Source organism: Seriola dumerili, unplaced genomic scaffold, assembly GCF_002260705.1.
Source record: "Seriola dumerili isolate Sdu_G_001 unplaced genomic scaffold, Sdu_1.0 BDQW01000003.1, whole genome shotgun sequence".
NCBI classification, from domain to species: domain Eukaryota; kingdom Metazoa; phylum Chordata; class Actinopteri; order Carangiformes; family Carangidae; genus Seriola; species Seriola dumerili.
Window position 1 is genome coordinate 8377439 of NW_019174258.1, and position 24031 is coordinate 8401469.

At 39.5% G+C, this 24031-nt stretch overlaps 1 protein-coding gene across 1 annotated transcript; it reads right to left on the reverse strand.

Annotated features, from left to right (window-relative positions):
* Positions 1-95: 95 nt before the first annotated feature.
* Positions 96-23704, reverse strand: LOC111217866 (solute carrier family 12 member 4-like). The gene is made up of 24 exons (XM_022739881.1): positions 23490-23704; positions 12143-12240; positions 11921-12052; positions 11415-11561; positions 10962-11016; positions 10488-10618; positions 10129-10370; positions 9575-9789; positions 9173-9337; positions 8647-8745; positions 8499-8556; positions 8013-8187; positions 7620-7738; positions 7330-7428; positions 6969-7088; positions 6770-6874; positions 5260-5428; positions 4487-4682; positions 4004-4173; positions 3223-3354; positions 2770-2877; positions 2423-2610; positions 2154-2287; positions 96-2027 (listed from the first exon to the last, which is right to left on the reverse strand). The coding sequence occupies exons 1-24, from the start codon at positions 23623-23625 to the stop codon at positions 1936-1938; spliced, it is 3285 nt and encodes a 1094-aa protein (XP_022595602.1). The 5' UTR covers positions 23626-23704; the 3' UTR covers positions 96-1935.
* Between the last annotated feature and the right edge of the window lie 327 nt (positions 23705-24031).

Genomic DNA, 24031 nt, shown 5'->3' on the forward strand with positions numbered 1-24031 from the left:
CATTATCCTATTATTAATATGACATAAATTATTTATTGCTGTAATAGTATTGTATAGTATTGTAAGGTGTAAACAAAGTCGCACAGGGGAATTAATAAACAGATGTTGCTTTTATTTGATCTTACAGCATAATAAGATATTATGGAAGTTTACAAAGCATAGTGTGCATTTTAATGTAATTGGCCAAGCAGAAAACCGTGCTTTTTTCATTGCACACAGAAATAATTGAAACCAGGTCTTTAACTTAGAACAGCAGTTACTCAAAGCAACTGTGTGAAAGCCTGTCTTCTTAAGAATCATGATCAACACTGTAAAGGCAACAAAGATAGGAATTTGCTTTGGCAAACTCATTTTTATGTTTTATTAACATCTACGCCATTCACATGATTTTCAGATAACCAGACAGCTGTGACGCTTCAAAAATGAATACTCACAGCCTCACTAAAATACTGCCAACATTAAGTTTCCATTTAAATAGTGTCTTTTGCCAAAAGTTGAATTAACAAAAACATAAGTTGGATTGCTGGCAGGTGACAATGTGGGATAATCCACTTCAACCTATGCTATTCTGTAAAAAAAAAAAAGGAAAAAAATGTTTTTATGAAAATGTGAAGTTGAGGGAAGACCAGGAGCATTCTTAGCGTTGGGTAGTTTTTAATAACTGCACACCTTGTCATGGGTTATGCCTTACATTTAAAACATCTAGGCTTGTACAGATCATTTAGTCCTCATAAAAACAAACAGTTGTTCTCTACACTGTACGCTGGCCTAAAATACTGATCATACTCAACTTCCTAGAAAAAGACCTGAAAAAAAAAATTATTTAAATGTCATCTGGTAGTCTGATGTAGCTGAGAAGAGAATTTCTTAAAGTTGTAATCCTTTAGATTTCAGGCCTGGTTGATTAGACAACACCCATGTTTACGGTGGTAATAGCAAGTGTGGTTTAATACTGCAGGCAACACTTCTTAAGTAGGTGCTTCGTCAGAAAAATAGTGGAGTAGAAATTTGTGCCACAAATAATGAAAACTAACTAACGCTAACCCTAACCACAGATATACAGAATTTAAATACTTTTAGCGGCTATTATAGAAAGAATGCAGACCATATATAGTATAAAATGGGTTTGATTTAATCAAAATCTTAAGGATTATAACTTTAAATTAAGCCATCTTTTTAATGTGCAGATAAGCTTTTCAGGTCTGTAGAAAAAGTACAAATATAACAAGTCAAAGGTCATTCATGTACATTTTTTCTCATAAGAACACAAATATCTCAAAAATCATAAATTATATCTGTTTTGAAAAACTCACTTTATAATCTCTGGCATCCACATTTATGAAGTGGATTTTGTGCCACCTATTCCTACAATGCAGCGTTGCAAACGTTAAGATTTATGTGAATTATCTACAGTAATATTTTCTTTTACCGCAGTGGGGAAGTGTTGAAAAAATAAATAAATAAATAGAGAAACGTTTCCAAAATAAGCAAAAGGCTGTTGTAGAATAAAAATCCAACACATTATTAAAAGTGTTAACAACAGGATTGTGCTGTCTGCTAAATCGTCAAATATAGGTTTATTTTCACATATGAAGAGGTATTTGTTACCTATAAATAAGAAAATGCTAACCTAGACTTGGTGTTTGACAGTCTGACCAAAAAATTATTTGACTGAGGGAGTAAAATAAACAGCTTTCATTTGTAAAGAATGGCAAAGCCGTGAACATGTTGGACAGATATGTACACAAATGTGACTCAATATTCTACAAGAATAGAATAAACCTCTTTTGTACTCAAAAGTCCATACTTCAGAAAAAGTGTCAAATTGATGCATCTACCAACATCTGTCGGGCAGCAGAGTGGGTGCTGCTTTGTGTCCATAGGTGGAATGTATTCTGATGAGTCTGAGGCCCCTGTGTAGCAGCTCCTGATTGGTCAAGAGTAGATAGTAATGACCTCCCGACCTCCGCCTCTCACCAGCAGCACTCTCTCCAAGCCCTCAGTCAACACTTCCAGAAACTCCATATCTGAAGAAAGAGTTAAGGAAGTAAAACCAAACAAACACTAGCCTGCAGACATGTGTACTATAGCACACAATCTTTGCCAAATTGTGCAAGACCCGCTTCTTGTTTTATCATTTTGGCAAAGGATACAGTTCTCATCGCCGTCTGTGTCTCGTGGTGGTCCTGGCATGTTGAGCAGCACTAATCGAGCATCGTGGGACCTGTTGACTATTACCTCATTCAACTTCACAGCTGTATGCATTCGTCGCACATTGGACTGATCCCTGGGGTTCAGCAAGAGAGACAGATAAGAAAACCTTTTTTTGGACTATTTCAAAGCAAGCTCTCACTTTGTGAAACTGAGAAAATTGCAGTGAGGAAAGGTGGGAAAAAGGTGAAAAGTTTAACATATGACTCACGGTTTGAGGCTCATGAGTTCTCTGAAGTTCTCAGGGGCATTGTTCCTGTTTCTCCTCTCAGCTTCACACTTCTCCCTTGTCCATGTCATCTGAACCTTCTCTGGAGGAGCCTCCACCACCTCCTCCTCCTCATCCGAGTATAGACTTCCCATACGCACCAAAGAGTGTCTGTCTTTTACCAGCTGGGCCTGCAAGACCACCAAAATCTAATCAGTTCGTCCATGAGTCCAAGTGAATGTTTGTGGCAAATTTGAAAACATTCCCTCAAGGCATTACTGAGATATTGCGCTCACAAGAGAGAGCGTCCAGCCCTGGCTGTCACCATGGGCAGAGGCATAAAAACATACCTCTCTTTGTCTTTCTGCACTGGACAACCTCATTTGCCTCAACATCTGGGACCTCTGCTCCATCATTAGCGTCCGCTCATAGGTGTATGCGGATATGTCACTGTCATGCTGAAATCCCATTTGAGAAACATCATTTTAATGGTTAGTACAAGTGAGATATATTTGTCTTTTAACATGGACAGTGTGGCAGTGCAAGTTAATGAATTCATGCTCAAATATTTGTTTTCTGCCCCCACTATCAGGCAGATTGAGGCAAGCAGTTTTTTTTAGCCCTCATGTTTGTGGCATCTCGTAAAAAACAGCAATCCTGTTTGCATCAGTAAACTACAATGGGCGTCTGGTTCAGCTGCAAATTTTATTACCGAGTCAAATTTATACTGCGTGTGTTCTGGCCATAAAGAATCTTATATAAGTCTCCACTCAAATTCAGAGTTGTGTAAGAGGAACTCTCACCATCTCCACCACTTCAACTTCAGCCTCTATCCTCAGCTGGTAAAGGAATGTGGCTAGATCTTTCTTCATCTGGATACTGTTGTCATCCATCTGGGCTACAGTGAAGATGCGCATCTTGCATTTCCTCCACACCTAAAATACAAACAAAACCATGCTGTTATTGCCACAAGTGTGATACTATGTGCAGTATTGAATGGATGTGATTATAATTACTTGCTGAAAGTGGATAGTATATTAAAGGAAAAATCTTTTACTTCTTCCAAAGATGATTTTGTTTTCTTTCTCCATTCTTGTTTTTAAATGATTATGAAATGGAATAATAAACTGATAAGGGGAGACAAAAGCTTACATCTGTTTTTAATTTTTCTTCTTCCCAACATAAATGAGATTTCTTTATCCAATTTGCATTTTCTTTACATTTCATTAAACTTACACTTTTTTTTTTTTAATTTCAAAAATATACTTTTTCAAAAGAAAAGCTTAAATAAACCACAGTCTTCAAGAGAGAAAGAGCCAATAAAAATAAAAATAATAAAGATTGTTAAAGGTGAGTATGTGAGTTATTTTAATTAAACTGATATTGACATATTCACAATTTATAAATTTCCCTTGTGTGTTTTTTTAAAATAAAATTTGAATATGCAGAAATTGCTTAAACTTTTTAAATGGCAAACACACTGCACCATTTCCTAAGATGGTATAACTACATTATTTAAAACTTATTAGGTAGTTTATTGAGGGTGAAAAACTGAAAGATATACAGTAAACTCTTTCATCTCACTTTATGCTGTTTGAGCAGGAAAGGCAGCAGCATTAGCATCCCCCCATCATGGACGATCCACCACACATCTATGTTGCCGTCTGTGAAGCGTTCGTGGTTGCTTGGGTAGAAGGACACATTTTTGGGCACCATCAGGGCCAGGTGGGCAGCTGTGGTGCAGCGGACTGTGTCTGGGTAGAGGTGCCTTTTATTAGTAATTGTACTGTACAGATGGATACTGTGTTAATGAATTCAGCTATAGTACAAGCCAGTTGAAAACTAACACAGAATACATGTCATCATCATCAAGTGTAGTCAGGTGAGCTTTTTCAGCCCCTTGGTTGTTATAACTACAAGCTCAGGATAGTGATCATAATCATAAACACATACTCATTCCCATAAATATCATGTAATCAAGGCAGTCATTTAGAGGTGTTGCCATACTGCAATGCTGCAATGCTTCTACATTCTACGTTATGTTAATAGTATTTCAGTTAGACTTACTGATGAAAGTCTTCCAGGCACGAGGGTCCTCACTCTGTCTCCAGCCATATGGCCATCCCATCACCACGGTATTGTGCTTCATGCCTCCCAGACCACAGGACTGGATCAGATGGACAATACCCTCACGCACCTTAGTTGCCACCACGACCTGGCAGAAACCCTTAACCCGCTCAATCTCCATCATATTCTTAATGGCCTGGCAGAATAAAAAAGTGGTTAAACTGAGCTTTAGTAAGTAGTAAGTGGATATTTAAACACTTATAAAGCATTTAAAAAAAAAAGATCTGACAGTTCCTCTGTCTTACATCTAATAAATGTGATTATAATGCATTGTGATCATAATGACACTATAAATACTTATATTGCAAAAAAACAACAGTTCAACAGTTGAAATTGCATCAATACAGGTTTTTCGTCAGCACCTCCCTGGAGAGCACTAGCTCTACTGCATGAATAAAGGCTTAGCTCAAAGTCAATTGCGGATGATTGATTCTTTTTTCACTTGTTTCAATTGTCACATAAACAGGAGCAAACTTTGCTTTACGTGTTTAATTCTTTACCAAACAAATCACATTTAAAAAAAATTTCCTTTCACTCGTCCCTAATTTATCTGAAATGGCTCATTGGGGCCGTACTGTACTGCTAACAACAGGATGTTTCTACCCCTGCCCTGTGATTAAAGTGAAAAAGAAAAAACTATGCAACAAAAATTTAAAGTGAAGCATGTTTACGTTTCTTTTCACTTCTAGCATACATCTCTTTCCAGTATTTACCTGTTCAGCTGCCTGCATTTCCCCATAGCTGTCCAGAAAGTTGCCCTGGATGACAGAGCCCACAATGGTCAGACCCTTTCCTGCCTTCAGCTGGGAGGCAAAGGTGAGCAGTCGGGGGTATTTCACATGGAGGTCCTCATCCAGTTTCAGCAGCACCAACAACTGAGGTCTGTAGGTGAGTAGTGAGTCACAGACAGATAATATGAGACAAAAGCCGAGGTCAAATATGTGTCTTTGTAAAGACAGTCACCCCAATACAGAGAAAAATGTATTATTTTCTTTTGATAGTGTAAGAATCAAGAAAGCATTCACTCGTGCTCATGCTAGTGTTCATCTATCAAATCAAGAAAACCTGAATGGTCACTGCCAATGCAAGGACTGATGATTCGATCGGTTTCTGTCTGCTTGCATTTGTGTACACATCCATCATATACACTTTTTAGATGATGCTAATTGATAAAATTGGACTTTTCAAGTGCCAGTATCAAGCATTAGTCTCTGATTTGCGGGTCAACAGAAGTCTCGCTTAGAAATGCGCAAGTTGATCAGACATATAACTGTTGCTTTCACAGCATTTAAGCATATTTCAGTGTGAATCAGATCCTAACCTGAACCACTGGTTTAGGTTAAACAATACCTGTTGTTATTTTTCACATCAAGGACCCCTAAACTGACACAAATTAGAGCACGGACCCTATCTGATAAGATTTTTCCTTTTAGATGTGTTATTACAGAAAGAGTTTGAAACCCACGACCAAAAGTTATACATTCTGTCATTGTGTTACATATAGATACAATTACTGTGAAAATAACTTTCACTTGTCTACCAAGTTGATCCCAGTTTTAACCTCAACCTCTAGACATCTTTTGACCTCTGAACCACCAAGTCATTGCTTACATGGCTGTCTTGTATACCTTTTATTGATATATTGCCCTCTCAAGACTAGCTGTTGTGTCACTGCCAGCGTATTAAGAATGAGTTGGAAACAGGAAGTGCAACATTAGAGTGATAACAGCATATATGCAACATATTATATATAACAAAAACAGCTGACAAGCTAACTTACTGGAACTGCTTTGCAAGATATCCTTAGACCACAACTTCCTGAAAATGTTTTTCATTACACTTACCCTTCTGGATGTCATTTTTATGAAAGGGAGAGAATCTTCTAATTCATCATTCCATGTGGGTGCCACGCAATATGTCTCAAATATCACTGATAAAATTTAGATAAAACTTCGATAAAGCTTCTCATTGCTGCATTTCAACATCGTCAAAATTAAACTGACTGGCCTATGAAATGTGGAGAAATGTAGAGTCCACGGACTGAAACAGTTATTTGACAAGGTGTAATAATGGTGGTCTGATTCCTTTTGTTATTGAAGATACATGTGAAAACAACTTTTACATCAACAACATGCCATGTGGCTCCTCGGAAATGCAATCAAAGTGTCATTTTGACTGTTTGTGTGGAAACATTCATAGCATCTCCTCTAGGTGCAGCTGTACCTCCAGTTCTTGGTGTGCGGGGGTCCGACCTCAAGTCTTAGCAGGGCATAGCGTGCAGCACTAAGCGATAGTCCTCTTATACCGTCTCCCCACTCCTTCTCTGCTCTGTTTTTAGAGAAACGCAAATGTCACCATCCCATCATTGAGAATGCACTATAAGGTAAAAGTATTTCAAATGCTTATTAGACTCCAGACATACCCCTGGTACTCAATGTATTTGTAGATCATCCCAGCGATGCCCATGGCCACAATAGCATAGTACCAGGAGGAAATGAACATTAGAGCCAGACACATACTCATACCAAGGAAGGACAGAGCCCTGTGGGTGTGACACATAAAGTCTGAAATTATGTTTTTGCATAGCAAGAGCAGTAACATTATTTACAAGTATGCATAATGCATTAGTCTTTCATGACAGCAACTGTAGCATAACTCTTACAAAGGTGGTCTTGTAATTGAAAAGTTGGTGATTTAAATTTGTGACAGCAGGAGAATCTGGGAAAAGTAAAATGTACTCCCACCCCTTCTGAGAAGTATGGTGGACATACAGCTGCACTCACCAGTGGTAATATTTAAACCTTGGCCTCCAGTTTGGTGTGCGTAAAAGAGTCTGAACTGCACAGGCTAAGTTCACGAAGAGATAGCACATCAAGAAGAACCTGTTAAATAAAAACATGCAATTTTGTATAAATGTGAAGTAGGTATTCATATCATCAATGTTGCAGATGGCCTTTTACCAAACAGGGAATTTAATACATGACATGTCTGAGAGAAATTAATGTGTTGGGTGTGTACAGTACACATGGTATATGCCATATTTTTTGGCATGTGTGCATGTATGTGAGCTTACATGGAAAGGATAGGAGCCACCATATCGAGCGAGGCAATGAGGATACCCAGCTCTGCTATGAGGCCAGTCAGCACCAATGCCCATGTAGGCTCTCCATTGCTCTTCCCATGACCAAACACCTAAAACAAAACACAGCAATGCAAATCATTTCTTATATCATATTCAAATAAACTTCAAAGTAATATATTACCAAATGCAAATATTTCCAGCACAAAAAACTATATGTATTTCCGAGGTTATTCTGAGTATTCAAATTACTCTATGTTTTAGAAATAACTGTTATCTGTCTGTTCTCCAGCCTGTTGGAGCCATTTCTGTCTTGCAGAAGTTCAGATGATTTCAGAATATGAAATGGTTAATGTATTATCAACAGAGTATCCTGTACTTCCCCACCCTGAGGAACGGAATGATGTTGTCCTTGGCAATAGCCTGTAGAAGTCGCGGGGCCCCAGTGAGGGACTGCAGGCCTGCCCCAACCGTAGAGAAGAAGGAGCCAATGACAATAACCCATGGAGACGGCCAAGAGAGCGTCCCCACCACCAAGTTTTTTCTGACAGCGTCCCCAAACCTGCAAGTATTTGTTTATATATTTGTATTTGTTGTTTATTATTTAATTTCACTATTTACAACAGGAATTTTGATAATAGTAGTAACTTGCAGTAGGACATAATGAACTTACTTGTCCCTTAGGACCACTCCTTCAATACAAGACCCAAACAGGACTACAGAACTTAAATCTGAATACAAGATGTCAAGGAGCTGTTTATATCACAAACATGAATATCAAATATTGTATTTGTTGTTTATTATTTAATTTCACTATTTACAACAGGAATTTTGATAATAGTAGTAACTTGCAGTAGGACATAATGAACTTACTTGTCCCTTAGGACCACTCCTTCAATACAAGACCCAAACAGGACTACAGAACTTAAATCTGAATACAAGATGTCAAGGAGCTGTTTATATCACAAACATGAATATCAAATAAAAAAATGTATTGTGTAGTCACTGAAATAAAGGATACAAACAAGTGAAGTAGTGGTAATAGCTAAAATAGTTCCCACAGGGATGGACTTTTGAGCATCCCGGAGATCACCAGATCTGTTGGAGCCTGCCATGATACCTACAAGAAAATAAAGACAATAGATAAAAACAAGAGACATGTAACACCTGTTGAAGTATGCCCTGACCGGCTGGATTAGAGTGAGGCTTAAAACCTCCCTGTTTTGCTGCATCTGCATGCCAATTTTAATTTGTTTTTATTACCTTATGTAAAAATGACTACTTGCATTTTATGGGTTCATACTGCATAAAAAACTCAATCAGTCTATCTTATGAAATCATATATACAGTAAGTCACATGGTCTGCATCGTATAGATTACAGGTTTTACAGATCAACCACTTTGGTTTTTATTATGTTATGACAAACATACTATTATACTGCCATATTTGTAAGACTTAAAGTTGTGAGTAACTTGACACAGACAGAGGTGAGTGCCATAAACGCTGTTGATTTAGCAGGGCCGCCTGGTTTACGATATTGTTATACCTGTGGCAGATGGGAAGAAGATCCCCACCAGGAGCGTGAACGACGTAGCAATGTCTGCTGACACATACATGCCGAAGTTGTCCATGGTGCCATGGGCATCCACTGACTGCAGCCCGTCTTTCTCTAAGATCTCTCCTTTCTGCAGGTAGTTGCTCCACATGTTTTCTAACAGGAGAACAGATAACTTAGAGCACTGGCAACAAACTGACATTATAGGAGGGTGACATTCAATTAGTCCATATGTGTTATTCATGTTAACTTTGCTACATAATAACTCCTGGCTATAATACTACTTTATTTTACCCCATAATCAGTATGTTTACAATAAACAGTTGTGAGTTATCATCCAATAGAACCCTATGTAGTATACTTCATTCCCTAATGCATTAATACTCAGTTTACCTCTAATAATCCCACTGCCCAGTCCAGGGATGCCCTGTATCTCTGTCACATTGTTCTGCATGAAGTAGTCATCACACTGAGCGCTGCTCATGTTCCCTGGCAGGCAGAACCTGTCCCACAGCTGACTGGGCACGGTGATGTTGCCCTCTATCACAGTCTTAGCGCACACATCAAAACGATCTCTCACCAAAGTCCTGTTGCCCAACATGCAGATCCTACAGCGAAAACATGGAAGTTGAAACTATGTTAGTCATCATTATTTCCACCACCAGCACAATCATCATCACCATTGTCGTCACAATATACCTATTCTTTACTATCATAACCGAAAGTTAATTTAGTGTTATTTCCACACTTTGCCACTGATAGTCATAGAATAGACCCTGACTTCAAGATAAAATGATCATACAGAAGCAAGTATTATTTCTCTGGGTGGAACAAACTAGTGACCTGTTCCTCATTTAAACCACTAATCCCATATAAAGATCCCCATAAATCATAGCACGGCCTGTTAAGACACGTTTATTCGAACAAACCTCCCCTTGCAGACTTACGGGAATTCCGGTGGATGAGTCATGGATTTGATTGCCCCAGCATAGATAGAGACAATTGAGATAATGACACATGTCAGGAAAAGAGAGGCCAGCTTGTTGACATATTTGACTCCCACAAAAACCACCACTGCCATTAGAGTGAGACAGATAGAACCGTAGACTCGCATATTGTTCAGCATGGCACTGTCACTCCCAAGGGGGTCTGTGTTGTGAAAGATGGCTGCCTGGGGGACCAGATATTTCTGAATAGGGAAAAAATAGTTTATATCTTTTACTACAGAGCAGTGTTTAGGAATCACATTTCAGAATACACATGTGACCTGGAATGACACTGCAGAATAATATTTTAACAAACTGACCAAGAAGATTTCAATGGCACCAAGTATGTACATGGCAGAAGCAAAGGTGGTGCCCAAGTAGAAGCACAGTCCCACAGCTCCTCCGAATTCTGGGCCAAGGGAGCGTGAGATCATGAAGTATGCTCCTCCAGCTACAAAAGACAAAACAAACTGTTGGATACAGAAATCCACTGGAAATCTCACAATTTCTACTGCATGCAGTGGATTCAGTAGGTTTCTGCTGCCCCCAAGTGGAAGAATGTGTAATTGAAACAATAACTTATTTTTTTCAGAGCAGTCAGTAGACATGAAGGGCCAACAAGTAATTACCGTATTAGAAAAGCAGCAAGTAATACCCATTCAGTTCTGGACTTTTTTTTATAAAGTCAGGCTACAAAAAAAAAGAAAAATGTTGCAACTGTATGTGTAGAACTGATGAAAATGGTGCAGAGTAAATGTATGACACGGATCAGGGGACATGAGCCCAAGTTTTACCTGGAACGACACCATTAGTAGCAATGGCACTCATCGATATGGCTGTGAGCATTGTCTGTAAAGGAAAAAGGAAAGTATAATATGGAAAAGGGCACAAATACAGATGTCATGGCAACTTTTGGATGTAACATTAATATCCACTGAACAAAATGACAGCTGAAGCTTCTATCTAACAGAACATAATCATACATGTTTAGCATATGTAGCGTGGATGTTAATACGACCACAGTATCTGTTATGTAAGGTTTAGGTAATGAAAGCACACTGAGTAAAAACACAAGTCAAAGTGACATTCTTTGCCTTAAATACAGTGATTGCTGCTGCTCATGCAACCATGTGGATTCTATCGACTGATTTAGCCAATAAAAGCTGGCTCATGTCCCACATTGCTGGTGGAATCAACACTGTCTCTGTGCGTCTGTGTGTGTGTACAGTATGTGTGCGCATACTAACACATGAGCAGCACATGAGGACAATCAGGAGGGACTGCATGATGCCAGCCATCCCAACGATCCATGTCAGTCTGAGAAAAAGAATGACACCAAAGATGTTCTGGAGACAGGGTAAGTAGACTCCCATCAGAGTGCCCATGTTGGGAGACTGACAGAGAGGGAGAGAGGGAGAGAAGGAGGGGGGTAAAGAGAGAGGGGAGAGTATTGAGCATGACATTTCAGGAAACAAGTCTATTGATCATTAGTATTGATTGATGTTCTTTTTAAAGGTCGTTCAATCATGTTATCCGCTCTTTCTATGTATCCAGGTCTAACACAGCCACAGCCTGAGTGCAGAGCGTGCAAAGGCATAAACAATCAATCAACAAGTCTTAATACAAAACTAGACCTTGGATAGCGAGGGAGGGAGGAAGCTAGGAGTGGCGGATAATGTTACAAAAACTCAAGTGCACACAGTAAAAACAGTAAGGCATAGTAGTAGTCCTCTGCTGTGCCCTGACTCCTGACCTTGGGGGTCTTGCTACGTGAGGCCTCAGTACTCTCCTCCTCCTCATGCTCCTTGGCTCCCTGGGTGATGTTGGTGTAGTTGACCAAGCGGCTGAGCAGAGAGGAAACCTTCGGCCGGATGTCCAGCTCTTCCTGAAGGAATAAAGGGGGAAGAAGTGAAATTAATGAGTTTGGTTTCAGTCAATCATCTCACAGAAATATTACATAGTAAAAGTAACAGACCTCAAACAGCGCCAGGTTCCTGTCATAGAAATCATTCTTCTTGCTAGCAGCATCAGCACTCTTGAGAAATGGACTGTCTTCTTTATGATTCCCATGTCCTATTGGACAGAGGAAAAAAAACACTTAAGGTTAACAATAAATAAATAATAAAGTTGTTTTCAAGCGAACCAACAATTTGAGCTATTGAGCCAAACAAATGCATATTTCCCTGCCAGCAAATCAGTCAGACATCCTGGTAACAAAGACAGCTTGAGTGCAGCATCAAGTCAATGTACATCACATTTACTGTAACAACCAGACTTTCATGGACAGTATAAAGTATCCAGTGGTGTCAGTGCTTATTCAGAGGCTTCTCTAACATAAAAAGAAAACAAAAGGGGAAAGTAATGCTGACCTCAGTTTACTTTAAAGATGAATTCAGTTATTATAAACAACTACGGACCTACAGTGAAGTGTTAAAATTTCATCCAAAATAGCCACGTCTCTTTAACATGTGGTATTTTGTAAAACAATGCAACAGAGAAGTTGGTTTCATATCTAAGGTGTTGCTACAGATTAGCAGTCAGTTAAACATACATGGTTTGAATCAATGTCATCAATTTGCATTAAAAATAAAATAAGATCACTTGTTGGAAACAAACTATTGACAGTGATTATTTCTAGAGTTGGAATAAAAAGAAAACACTTCATTTAAATGTCAAATTAAAAATATCTAAGTTTTCAAAGCTAGTGAAATGTGTGGGGTGTCACTAGGATAAAATCTCTATTAGGGGAAAAAAAACATCACCATTGCTGGTGCAGTAATTAATAAAACAAAGTAGACAGGAAAAATGTAATGTTCTATACCAACTCCAGTTGTTCTGTGGCAATTCTCTTCAATATTCAATCAGCTTTTAATTGTCACTATTAATTATAATTCAAACACTTTAATAATCTCCATGTAGCAGCAAACTAGAACACAATTCATGCAGTGAAGCTGCAGTGAAAGGCCAAAAACAGCCCAGACTGACAAAGCAAAGTCCAGGTGATAAACAGGCAAATAATTAGATTTTACTCTCATTAACTTCTGCTTTTGAAGAAAAAAATCAAGCAGAGATGAGAACAGTGCCTGGGGCAATTATTTTGCACGAAAAATCGCACTGCAAACTTTATCACACATACACATTCACACTCACAGGCATACACACACCTCATTACCTCGAAATTACCTAAGCTTGAGTTATTGGAGCATGTAAACTTTAACAGTGGCATCTTGAAACCCAAATTAATCCTGCAACAAAAAGTCCGCCAACTTACCAAGTGGGCATGAAATAAATAAAAGTTCTCAAATGTGTTGAAAATATATCAGCTTTGCTATAAGTGAGTTGGTTGAGCTTCATTGTCAGTCTTCACTCACCTGTGTTCTGTGTCCCAATGCTGTAGGTTTCACTGTGGGTAAGCATAGTTATGCGCTGTGTGCAGACTGCAACAGAGTACTCTGTGCTCTAGCTTGGGGAATTGTCAATTACTATCCAGGACACCCGGTCACCCGGGGTGAACACTCATTCAGGGGCCTGATCTAACACATGGCGCACAATGAGGGAGGAGGAGAATGGAGGGTACTTACACACACACATGCAAGGCACATATCTGCCTATGGGGAAACAAGAGCAATGGGTTTGTTTCAAAGAATCAGAGATATTTAGAGGTATATTGGTTGAAGGTTTTGTACTGATGTTCAGTCTGGACATCTCTGGAATTAACACCACTTAAAAATTCTCTTTCAAAAATGTAGCGACACGCAAATCAATAACATTAATTTGTATTAACTTTGGAGGCATGATGTGATGTTTTATTTCTTCATCAACTGAAAAAAACATTCAGAATTAAAATGTATCAATGATAAAGGCTTCTTTAAAGCCTTAACCTTACTGTTTACTTAAAAAATTAGGGGATCAATGGAGGCAGAACTCCTGATTATCTGTCTTTCCAAACCATGACAAAAACATAGCTGGAGCGTAGTGATGCCTGAGAAGAGATAAGACTGAAAACAATGTCAGCACTGTCCTCTAGTGTCATCTTGCCATCAGTCGAATGGGATAAAAACACAACAGCTGTATTTGAAGCAACAATTAAGGGAGACTACTGCAGAAGCACTGATTCACAGCTTCTTCACCAGGATTTTGCCATTGATTGAGAAATTCTCAGCTGTCAGCTGACAGGAACTATGACTCAATCAGTGCTGGTCCAAACATTGTCTTCTACATGACTATCCTGATGCTAAAAACCTAAAATAGTTTAGCTTCCAACTTGCCTTCCAAACCATCTCATTTAACAACGGGCTGAGGGGACAGTGGGGGTCTCTTGTTAATAAGCTCACATTAAATGTCAAATTAAAAAGATTAAAGATTAACTGGCCTGTTATGAAGGCGCACAAGAGCCGTGCTGTGAGCACAGAACAGCATAGAAGCTTTACAGCAACGTGTACCAACATGTCACCTGTGCCCACAGCCAAAGCGGCCCACAACCAAAGCCAGAATAAACTCTGTGCTGGATGCATTAACAGAAGTTTGTACCAAAGGAGAGAATTTAAGCAGGGGTGCAGTTTCACTGCTAATAGTAGCTGAGAGCACAGGTTTTGCTTAGGTTTCATCAGAGTGCTCACGACAATCATGAATTGAAGTGTAACAGTCCTTACAGTATCACTAAAGATGTCAAATAAATGAAATGGAGAAGAAAGTACAATATTTCCCTCTGAAATGTAGAGGAGAGGAAGTGTAAAGTAGCATTGAATGTACATGCATGAGTAAAGTACAAGTATATCAAAATTGTACTTAAGTACAGTACTTAAAGCAAACGTACTTAGTAACTTTCCACCACAGATAATACTATTACTTAGCCTTCAGCACACATGGTTTAAATATTGTTCAATTATCCAACCTGTAAAACTCCTGAAAATGAAGGGGGTGAATATTATAAAAGCTAATATCAAAAAAGGTAAAAGATTAGCTATACCTCTCTACCCACACAAGACTAGACTGAAAGACTGAAAAGAAATAATAAACTATACATTCATGTCAAAAGATATCTCTACAACCACTAATCCTCCATTGTCTCACTGCTCATGACTGAGCAGTCTTAATCTTAACTGCCCCCCCCCTATAATTCAAACCCTGGGCTTCTCAAAAAGTATGTCTCTTCTGTATCGGCTTCCCAAACAACAAATAATAAATTGTAGCCTCAGTCAAACACAAAATGCAACTAAGTCCAAAGACATTTTTTGACAGACTGCCAATGTATCCAGAGGGGTGGGGGGGTGGGGGTGGGGTGGGGTGTATTTACAACTAGATCAATTCCCAGAAAAGATGCTATGTTGACAAGTCTTTTCAAAGTGCAAAGTTCATGACTTCTAAACAAAAGCAAATTTCTCAGGGCAAACCTACAAAGAAAATTATGATTTGTCATGGGTCCAACAAACAAATTCCAGAGAGCAGCTCCTGCAAAGCATCTTAAAGACCTTTCACCAAACAGGTCATTTGTTTACTTTATCTAGATTGCATTATGCTTGGTTGGTATAGTTGGACCATTTGAGAGTTTTTCCAACAATCTATTAAATGTTTTCAAAACCGCAAATGTTCAAGAGGGAGAGAAACTTTACAGTAATGTGTCTGCACTTTTCAAAGCCGATTAGACATGGAAAATAATATCGCTGTCCATTAGCTGCTTAGGGTTAGAAAAAGCCTCTTTGCTAAACTTCCTCTTTAATAAACATTTAAGACTTAACACAGAGACAGAGAAGTCATACAGCTTAACCCCCGCTACTTTGTGCAAGTCATTAGTGGTGTTTTTAGTTGGTGTGTGCATCCCTGTGTGTATATGTTTGTGTAAGTGTGAGTAAAAGTGTGTGTGTGTGTGTGTGTGTGTGTGTGTGTGTGTGTGTGTGTGTGTGTGTGTGTGTGTGTGTGTGTGTGTCAAAGAAAAAGATGGTGAAAGAGACTATATGTGCCTTTCTATATGTTCCTTTCTTTCCTTCTGGCTTTTATACACTGCATGCATTCAAACCACAGCTAGAGGGACTGTGTCACTGGGTTGGGCAAACATGATACAACTGATACACGGCAGCAGCTCAAATAATTAAAGGGTAAACTAGTTCTCTATTGTCCACAGTATTCAGGTCATTATATGAATCTAGGCCTGTAAAACCCTTTCCCAGCTTCCCATTGTCAGACCCTAACCCACTCTGACCTCTTACAGCTGTCTGCACTCTATCAGCTTTGCCTTTTTCCAACAAGGTGCAGAAATAGAGTTGGAGCAACTAATTGCAAGACTGTAAAACTTCAACATGACTTGTTATGTAGAGGACCGCTTTATGGAAACTAGTCCATCTGTATCAACATGATCAGATACCTCATTACCTTTACTCATAACCAGGGTTGGTGGAAAATCTGACAGCCAGCATGTGTTTGCAGTGTACGCAACACTGCGAAGGGAGGATGCAACAACACTTGGCTTTGTACATGCCATAGTTAAATAAAAAGCACATAACAAGGGTGTACTATGTGCAGTGTGACAAATTACAGGGGATCACTGTCCCTTCTATAGCTGCCCTCCCATTTTAGTACTTCAAAGTCAAGAATGGAGTGAATGCAAATATGTTCATGATAATCATGTTAACTGCGACTGAATGTCAGCTTGCAATCCATTGTAAAATCCAATAAGCAACTTTGTTTATTTCACTCATACACTAGTGTAGCAAGTAATGTTGCATGTACAGTAGATATGTAGTATCTGCTATTACTTCTACACTGTTGCATTAGTATTAATTACATTTTATAGGCCTACACAGTAGTGGTAGCTGCTTAACTGTTTGGTCATGACAAACCAACAGTCATATTGCTAGGCATTGCAAGTCGAAAGACTTTATTTGACTTCTCATAACTAGGTTTGATATAGTTGTTTGTTTCACTTTTACTTTTCTCTCCTCCCTAGCCTGTGGCAAGAAACACTTCAATTCTGTTACATCAACAGGCCAGTGTTAGCTGTAATGGCTGTGTTTCATGAAGAGTGACATCTGGACAGAGCAGAGGAATGCTAACCTGCTGAGCCGTACAACAAAACATATTAGCTTTGATGTGTGCTAATGATGAGAGCAGGACGGCAGCTCAGTCTGTTTACCTCAGGGGGTGAAGAGGTGCATCGCACAACAGATCTTCGAATCAATCAGACTTTGTATAGCACTTCTTATACAAACATATTGTAATACAATGTGCTTTATACTATACAAAATACCCTTCCAATCTATGCACAAAGCAATAAATGACTACGTTAGAGACAAAGGACTCAATAAAAACAGAAACTGAGGAAATGTTATCATAAATCTAATAAATTTGCAACAAGGAAACACCAGAGGCAGGATAAAAATTTTTAAATTCTGCACAGCAAAAAAATTAGTAAAACCGCAAATGAAAGGTGGGGTATTAAAAGAAAAAACAATGTAGAAAACAAAAATAGATTAAAAGGATATACCAAGTAGTAAAGCAGACTAAAATGTATAAATAAATGAAATAAATAAAATAGATCTAAAAGTCAGTCTAAGAAGGTAAGCCTTGAGTTTGCTTTTAAAAATCTCAAAATTCTCTGCTCCCTTCTGGTATTCAGGGAGGCTGTACCAGAGACACTGGACCATGGTAATGAAAGGATGCCTCACTGTGGGTTTCTGTCTTTGGGTATAATTAACTCACAGAAGACATCGGGGTTCTTGTGGGTTCATAGGATAGAGGCAAATCTGATAAATAGTTTGGACCACAACCATTAAGAGTTTTATAAACCAATAAAAAGAATAAAATCAATTTTGAAGTAGACAGGTATCCAGTGCAGAGATTGTAAAATTGGTGTAAAGTCTCTTTCTGGTCAACACAAGTGCTGCTGGGTTTTTAAAGCAACTGTAGTTGAGACCAGAAAGCAGAGCATTACAATAGTCAATCCTGCAGGTATTAAAAGCAGTAGGTGTGTCTGTATTGGCTTGAGAGAGAAACAGTCACACTCTGGCAGTTCTCTCCAGATAGTAAAATGCATTGTCATGAATGCGGGGTGCAAAACTGAGATCTGAAAGATGACTCCTAGGTTTTTCACTTGTTGACAGGGGCTTAATGCCACCAGTGCTTGCAGTTCCACATTTAACAAACCCAAAGTCTGATCTGTACAGTAGGCCTGTGTATCTGCGGTGTCTTTGCTTTGATCCACTTAGTGAAGTTTCAAGGTGTACAAACAAGCAAAACTCATGAATGCTTACTTTGGGTGAATGTTACGTGTATTGATCAAAGAATACAGTCCATGGAACTGATGAACTGTTACTGCCGAGTCTGTCTACTGTATGTTAATATTATAAACAGCATGCTGCTGGTAACCACCATGAGATTCTAAAAGCTTATTCCACACAAACCTCAATACATGATCAACTGCAGTGTTTCCTATGTCCATAGAGCAGACTGAAAAAGTAGCCTGTTGTAAATTTCTTATCTCATTATACTCCTACTTTTATGTCTAAAAATAATACTCAAGGACAGCGTATCAAACATTTTAGGTGTAGGCTTTTGAAAATGCAATTAAGTGGCACCATGTTGTTACTTTGCCTGTAGTTACTTCTCCTACTATGATTCTCAGACCAAGGAATCACAGTGTGTGTCTGCTTGAAGAATTGGGAAATACACACGAGCCTGCTAAATTTAAAATGCTCGAATTTGCCTGCAGTCATGATAGCAATATTTTCTGTTGCATGCTTGTAAACAGTTTGTCCAAATATTTCTCAACTTTCAGAATCTGAAAATGCTAAAGCACTGGGACTTTCCAACCAGCTCCACATTCACCATACGCCCAAGGAAAGCAAAAATCATTTATGCATGGAAAATAAACTATTTATGTTTTCTAACACTATTTATGTGTTATGTAGTGTATTCGTTTTGTACTGACCTCTGTTTAGTGTCTGAAGTGTGGCAGATCCTCAGTAACAGCTGCAGTCAGATACACAGTGGAAAAAAACAATGCCTGAGCTGCTCTGTTTTTTCCATGCCTTGCCTTGTCACCTCAACGCGAATGAGGAGATAGAACAAAGGTGGCAGATGACTGGATGGCTAGGCAGCTGCACCATAGGAAATGTGTGACAAATCATTTAATTAAAGTATGATCCTCTTTATCATCTGCGATGATCTTTAAATAGTATTACAATGCATTCCTGTAAATCTAGAGTTGTTAAGAGTTGTACATTCAGTAAGTGTGTGTGTGTGTGTGTGTGTGTGTATCTGTATGTCCGTGGCTACCAGAATTTGTTCCAACTCTGTCATCTGCTCCACATTCCTGCTTCAGCACAGAGTGTTTATCTCTCAGGGGCTATCTGTGTGGTATGCCAGACAGCATGACAGGAATGGCCACCCTGTTCTCCTGAATAACAGATGGAGCACAGCAGCATTTTCCAAATCATCCACTCATCATGCAAGTGGTTTGAGGTCATTTTAAGATGCATTCTATTGTTGCTGTATTTTTCCTACAACAATAAAAGAACAGAATGTAGTATGTTTATATTAACACTGGATCAAAAAACTGTGTAGTGTGAAAGTTTCTTGCCCGTAGCAACAAAACCAAAGAAAAGGTAAGTGCTACAAAGTGTTTTGGCAAAGTGTTTTGGCTTCTCTCAGCTCAGAGTTTTGGTTTTTTTTGACCCACAACAATTTTAGTTCAATCTATTTGTTCTTCTCAACGTTGTTTCCAGCCACAGCAAGCAGCTGTTTTCAGCTCTGAAAGACCCACTGTATGCTACCTGTTCAGCACTAAATAGCACTCACAAAGAGAAGCAAGGTGGCCAGAAACATGGCTCCAAAGGCGCGTTCCGATCGCCTAGTAGTTCCCTGCGAAGTGGACTGCACAGGGTATTCAGCCATGTTAAGTAAGATTCCAAATCATAGGGAGCAAAAGATGCTCAGTTCCCAGGGAACTGTGAGCTGAGCAGGGAAGGACTGAACCACGGCTCATCATTTCACCGGAAATTGACAAGAAGATTACCCATCAGTCATTGCGCCTTGCTGGTGCGCCAAAAACAACAATGGAGCCTAACAGGCAGGAATTTACTTATGTCTGTAAGTATTGTCATTGATACTAGAATTATCATCATCGATGTGACTATATAAGTGGTTGAATAGTTGAACGGCTGAGTACAGCACTCATTGTGCCTGCCGCAGCCGGCGTTGTGCGCTGGAGCCATCGCTGTTTGATGAGTATAGCACAATTTAGCAATAATATTATTGACATAGGTAGGTAACTATTCAGGGTCCCAGGAGGAGACCACTGAATTTATTCAGCGCCGCAGCCAACATGAACATTTATATATATTCAATATTTAGTATTTTATTCCAGCAGTGTAAAATGTCCACAGTAGCAGCAATACGTATCCAAATTTACGTTACCAGGGTGATGCATGGAGGAAGGAGGATGTCTGCATTGGTGGCGTTGCAGGGTGTTCTGAATGGAGGAAGTTGGTCGAGGGAAGTTCCCTCAACTGATATTCCCTGAGCAGGTAGCGGAGAGTAGGGAGTATTGTTTATGTACACTGTGGATCGGGCCACAACCCAAATGAATGCTAATGTTGTTCCTTGTCTGCTGAACATTTGTACAGCTGCCTGCGTGATGAGTACCATATTTTGTCTGAATGTAAGGTTGTAAGAATAACGAATCATAAAGAAAAGTACTTGCCAAAGTACTACTTCTATATTATATATACAATAAAATCTAAATAAATAATTTGTCAGTTTTCATGAAAATGAAATAACTGTACTAATTGATGTAATTATGGAGAACCAACTAGGCCATAAGTTGTCAATTACCAAATTTTGCTCAATCAAGTAACTATTGCTATGACTGAAGAACAATGACAATGATAGTTAAAAGAAATGTTATGTGTAGGTTAATAATGTATTTGAGTGATTGATTACACTAACAGTAATATCTTCTGCACATGAGGTTTATTTAGGTCAAGTCATATTTGTTGCCTTGGTTCACATTCTCATATACACCTGTAATCGCTACGTGTCTTGTAGTTAAGGAGAGTTCAATTTTCCTCTTTGTCAGGGTTTTAATCATTTTTGACTATGTCAAAATAATTTTGTGATTTTACAGTAAACCAAGTCATGCAAAACTGGTAAAACTGCAAGCACACAGACATAAGACTAACTAAAACATTAAAGGGGTTACTACTTGCCACATCATTTCACAAATGTCCCTTTCTTTTAATTGATACTTTCTGTAGCACAAACTGGAAGCAGAGCTGTGGACATCTTGAAGTGAAACGTGAAGGCTACTTCAGGGTAGTTGCTCTTGCTCAGGATTTCAGCAATCTCACAATGACCACAGTGTTAAGACTGGTCCTGTACCGTCCTGTGCTGAACAGAGCTGAGTTCACAGCCTCAAACAGACTCTGCACTGTGTCACTTCCTCCATGCTCCAGACGTCACACTGTATAGCTCAGACACACAAGTCAACCACTCCCATGATGAAATCATCCAGTACACGCACCCACTTTTGGACTGGTTTACCACAGTGACTTTCCCACCCAACTTTTTTCTACTTGAATATGTCGTCTGTAACTTAAGATGGAGCAATACTGAATATGTTCATGCCTAAAATTACTTGCGGTTAAATGCAGTCAACTAAATTGTCTTGAGTAGCAATTTAGTTTAGTTTTCAGCTGTCTCTGAAACATAACACAAACATACTGTGTGCCCTTTGCTCCATCTCAACATTCATCACAGAATTACTTCCTGCTACTTCTCCTCCTTCTCACCCCGTCTAGTGTAGTCATCTCTGCAGCTGTCCACTAAGTTTAATGGTTGTTGTTGTTCTTAGGCTTCAGGAAGCGCTCCTTGGGTGGGTAAGAGAGAATTGTGACAGCAGGAAGACAAGGGACACAGCAACAAGGTTGTGCAAAACTCACCCAGAAAACTCCCGGGGTTATTTTAGGACATCTGTTTTTTTCCCTTCTGTCATCAAAACCTTTTAAAGGGGCTTGGTACAAAGTTGACCACATTTAAGCCACTACTTTTATACATTTCTTCTTCTACCTCTTAAGTGTTTTAACTCGCATTTCTGCTGTTGAGAATGCAGTTAGGCTCCAAAGGGAGATATCCATGCATTCCAGAAATACACAAGCCAACAGCTAAGTCAACACATGCTGAGATTCTTTCTTGTTATGAGGCACAGATCATGTCATCTGCATGGTAGTGTTTCACTGCAAATTGATGTACACGTATGCACTCACATATTTATGCAAAAACACACATAAATACATATGCATCTCTTCTATGCCCTTACATACAGTGGTTGTTAACTGAGCTTACAAACAACTTTGATGAGTCTTCAGTCTTGAACTTTCTGATGTTATTCAGTAGTAGGGAGCTACAGTCAGCATGATATTCACAGCTAGAAAGTTTGTAATATAAATGGATGGCCAGTCAGAGTGTAGGATTGTGCCGAGCCCAGCCTTCAGGGTGCTTGGTAAAGCGTGGGTGCCTCATTTGAAGGCCACGCCCATGCATGTCTTTTATTTAAAAAAAAAAAAAAAAGATTTCAGTTCCCCAGTTGGGTCTCTTAATTAGCACACACAAATCAGTGCTGCTCTCACATAATCCTATCAAGCAGCTTCAAACTCCTCGCTCCTCTCCTCGTCCTTCTCTCTCCTGCCGGGGACTGGTGCCCCTCTTTCTACATTGATACAGTGGAGGAACAAGAGAGTGACAGCTAGAGACAAGCAGACGCAGAGGAGTGAGGAGGGAGAAATCTGCTCCTGTGTTGTTCAGCAGCCAATCTCTGTGAAAGGAAATCCTCCCCTGGCACAAAGAGAGCTCCATCTTTTGTGTGAGAAAGCACTTGAGGCCTTTTCTTGTTGCAGTGGTACCGTCCCCCCACCCCTCACACAACCCCACCCCCGTTGTGTCTTTCCCGCACGGTTCTCACCCCTTTCATTGTTTTCTCTTTGTTACTTATCTGTCCCACAGTTTGTTTTAAAAGGCTTCCACAGCCAGGGAAAAACACCTCCAAAACGATAAAAGAAGTGCTTCAACAACTTTACCTGAAGTGAGCTGTCAAAAACAGACCTGTCTGCTAAAGGAAAACTGCTTTCTGGCCCTGGAGAATTGCCATGGTAACCATACAACCAGCTGTTCACAAGGCTCTCAGGACAAAGCAAAGCCTTCCCATGCTCTGTTGAGCCCAACTCAGGAAGTATCACTTTTAGGACACATTTTTTTAGCTTCAAAACTGCCAAATTAGTCACTTTGTGTCAAAGCTAAGAGATAAAGAGATTAGTAAAAGTTGTGAGACTTACCATCAGAGCTGACAGTATCTTGATGATCATGGGGGTCCTGTCCAGTGTCTCTGTAATCCACCCAGTTAATCCCCTCTAGACTGTCGTAGCTGGACTGAGCTCGGTCCTTCACCGGTACCACTGTGAAGTGAGGCATGTTTTCATCACTCTCCTCTGCGTCTCCAGCTCAGACTCAACATAGCAGGCTAGCTGTTAGCCAGCTTAAGCTCAACTCCCACTAATGGCAACTACATTCCACTACACTGCGCTCACTTCCTCTGAAGGGTATTATCATATTCCCCACCCACAGGCCAGCCCCTCCTGGGTTTTTTGTGTGAACAGAAAGGGTATGCAGGTCTCGGGGATGCATTTGCAAAGACGCTCACACACCCCCCAAGCAGAAGGAGTGACCTGTGGGGCACTGATTGTAGAGTGAGGGCTGTCATCCCTGAGTCATGCAGAGTGAGAGGGTGAAAGAGTGCAGGGTGACCCCTTTCTGCTGTTTATGTCATACTGACAGTTAACAGAGTGAACCTCGTCTGTTCAAGGTTCACACAGACAGT

Bases quoted from the DNA above. Each gene is read 5' to 3' on its own strand.
- LOC111217866 (XM_022739881.1), bottom strand. From the start codon at position 23,625: ATGCCTCACTTCACAGTGGTACCGGTGAAGGACCGAGCTCAGTCCAGC. The intron at 10,619-10,961 runs GTAAAACTTGGG...TGTCTTTTGTAG, and splicing joins TACTAATGGTGTCGTTCCAG to CTGGAGGAGCATACTTCATG. The intron at 10,371-10,487 runs GTCAGTTTGTTA...TTCCCTATTCAG, and splicing joins GTGCCATTGAAATCTTCTTG to AAATATCTGGTCCCCCAGGC.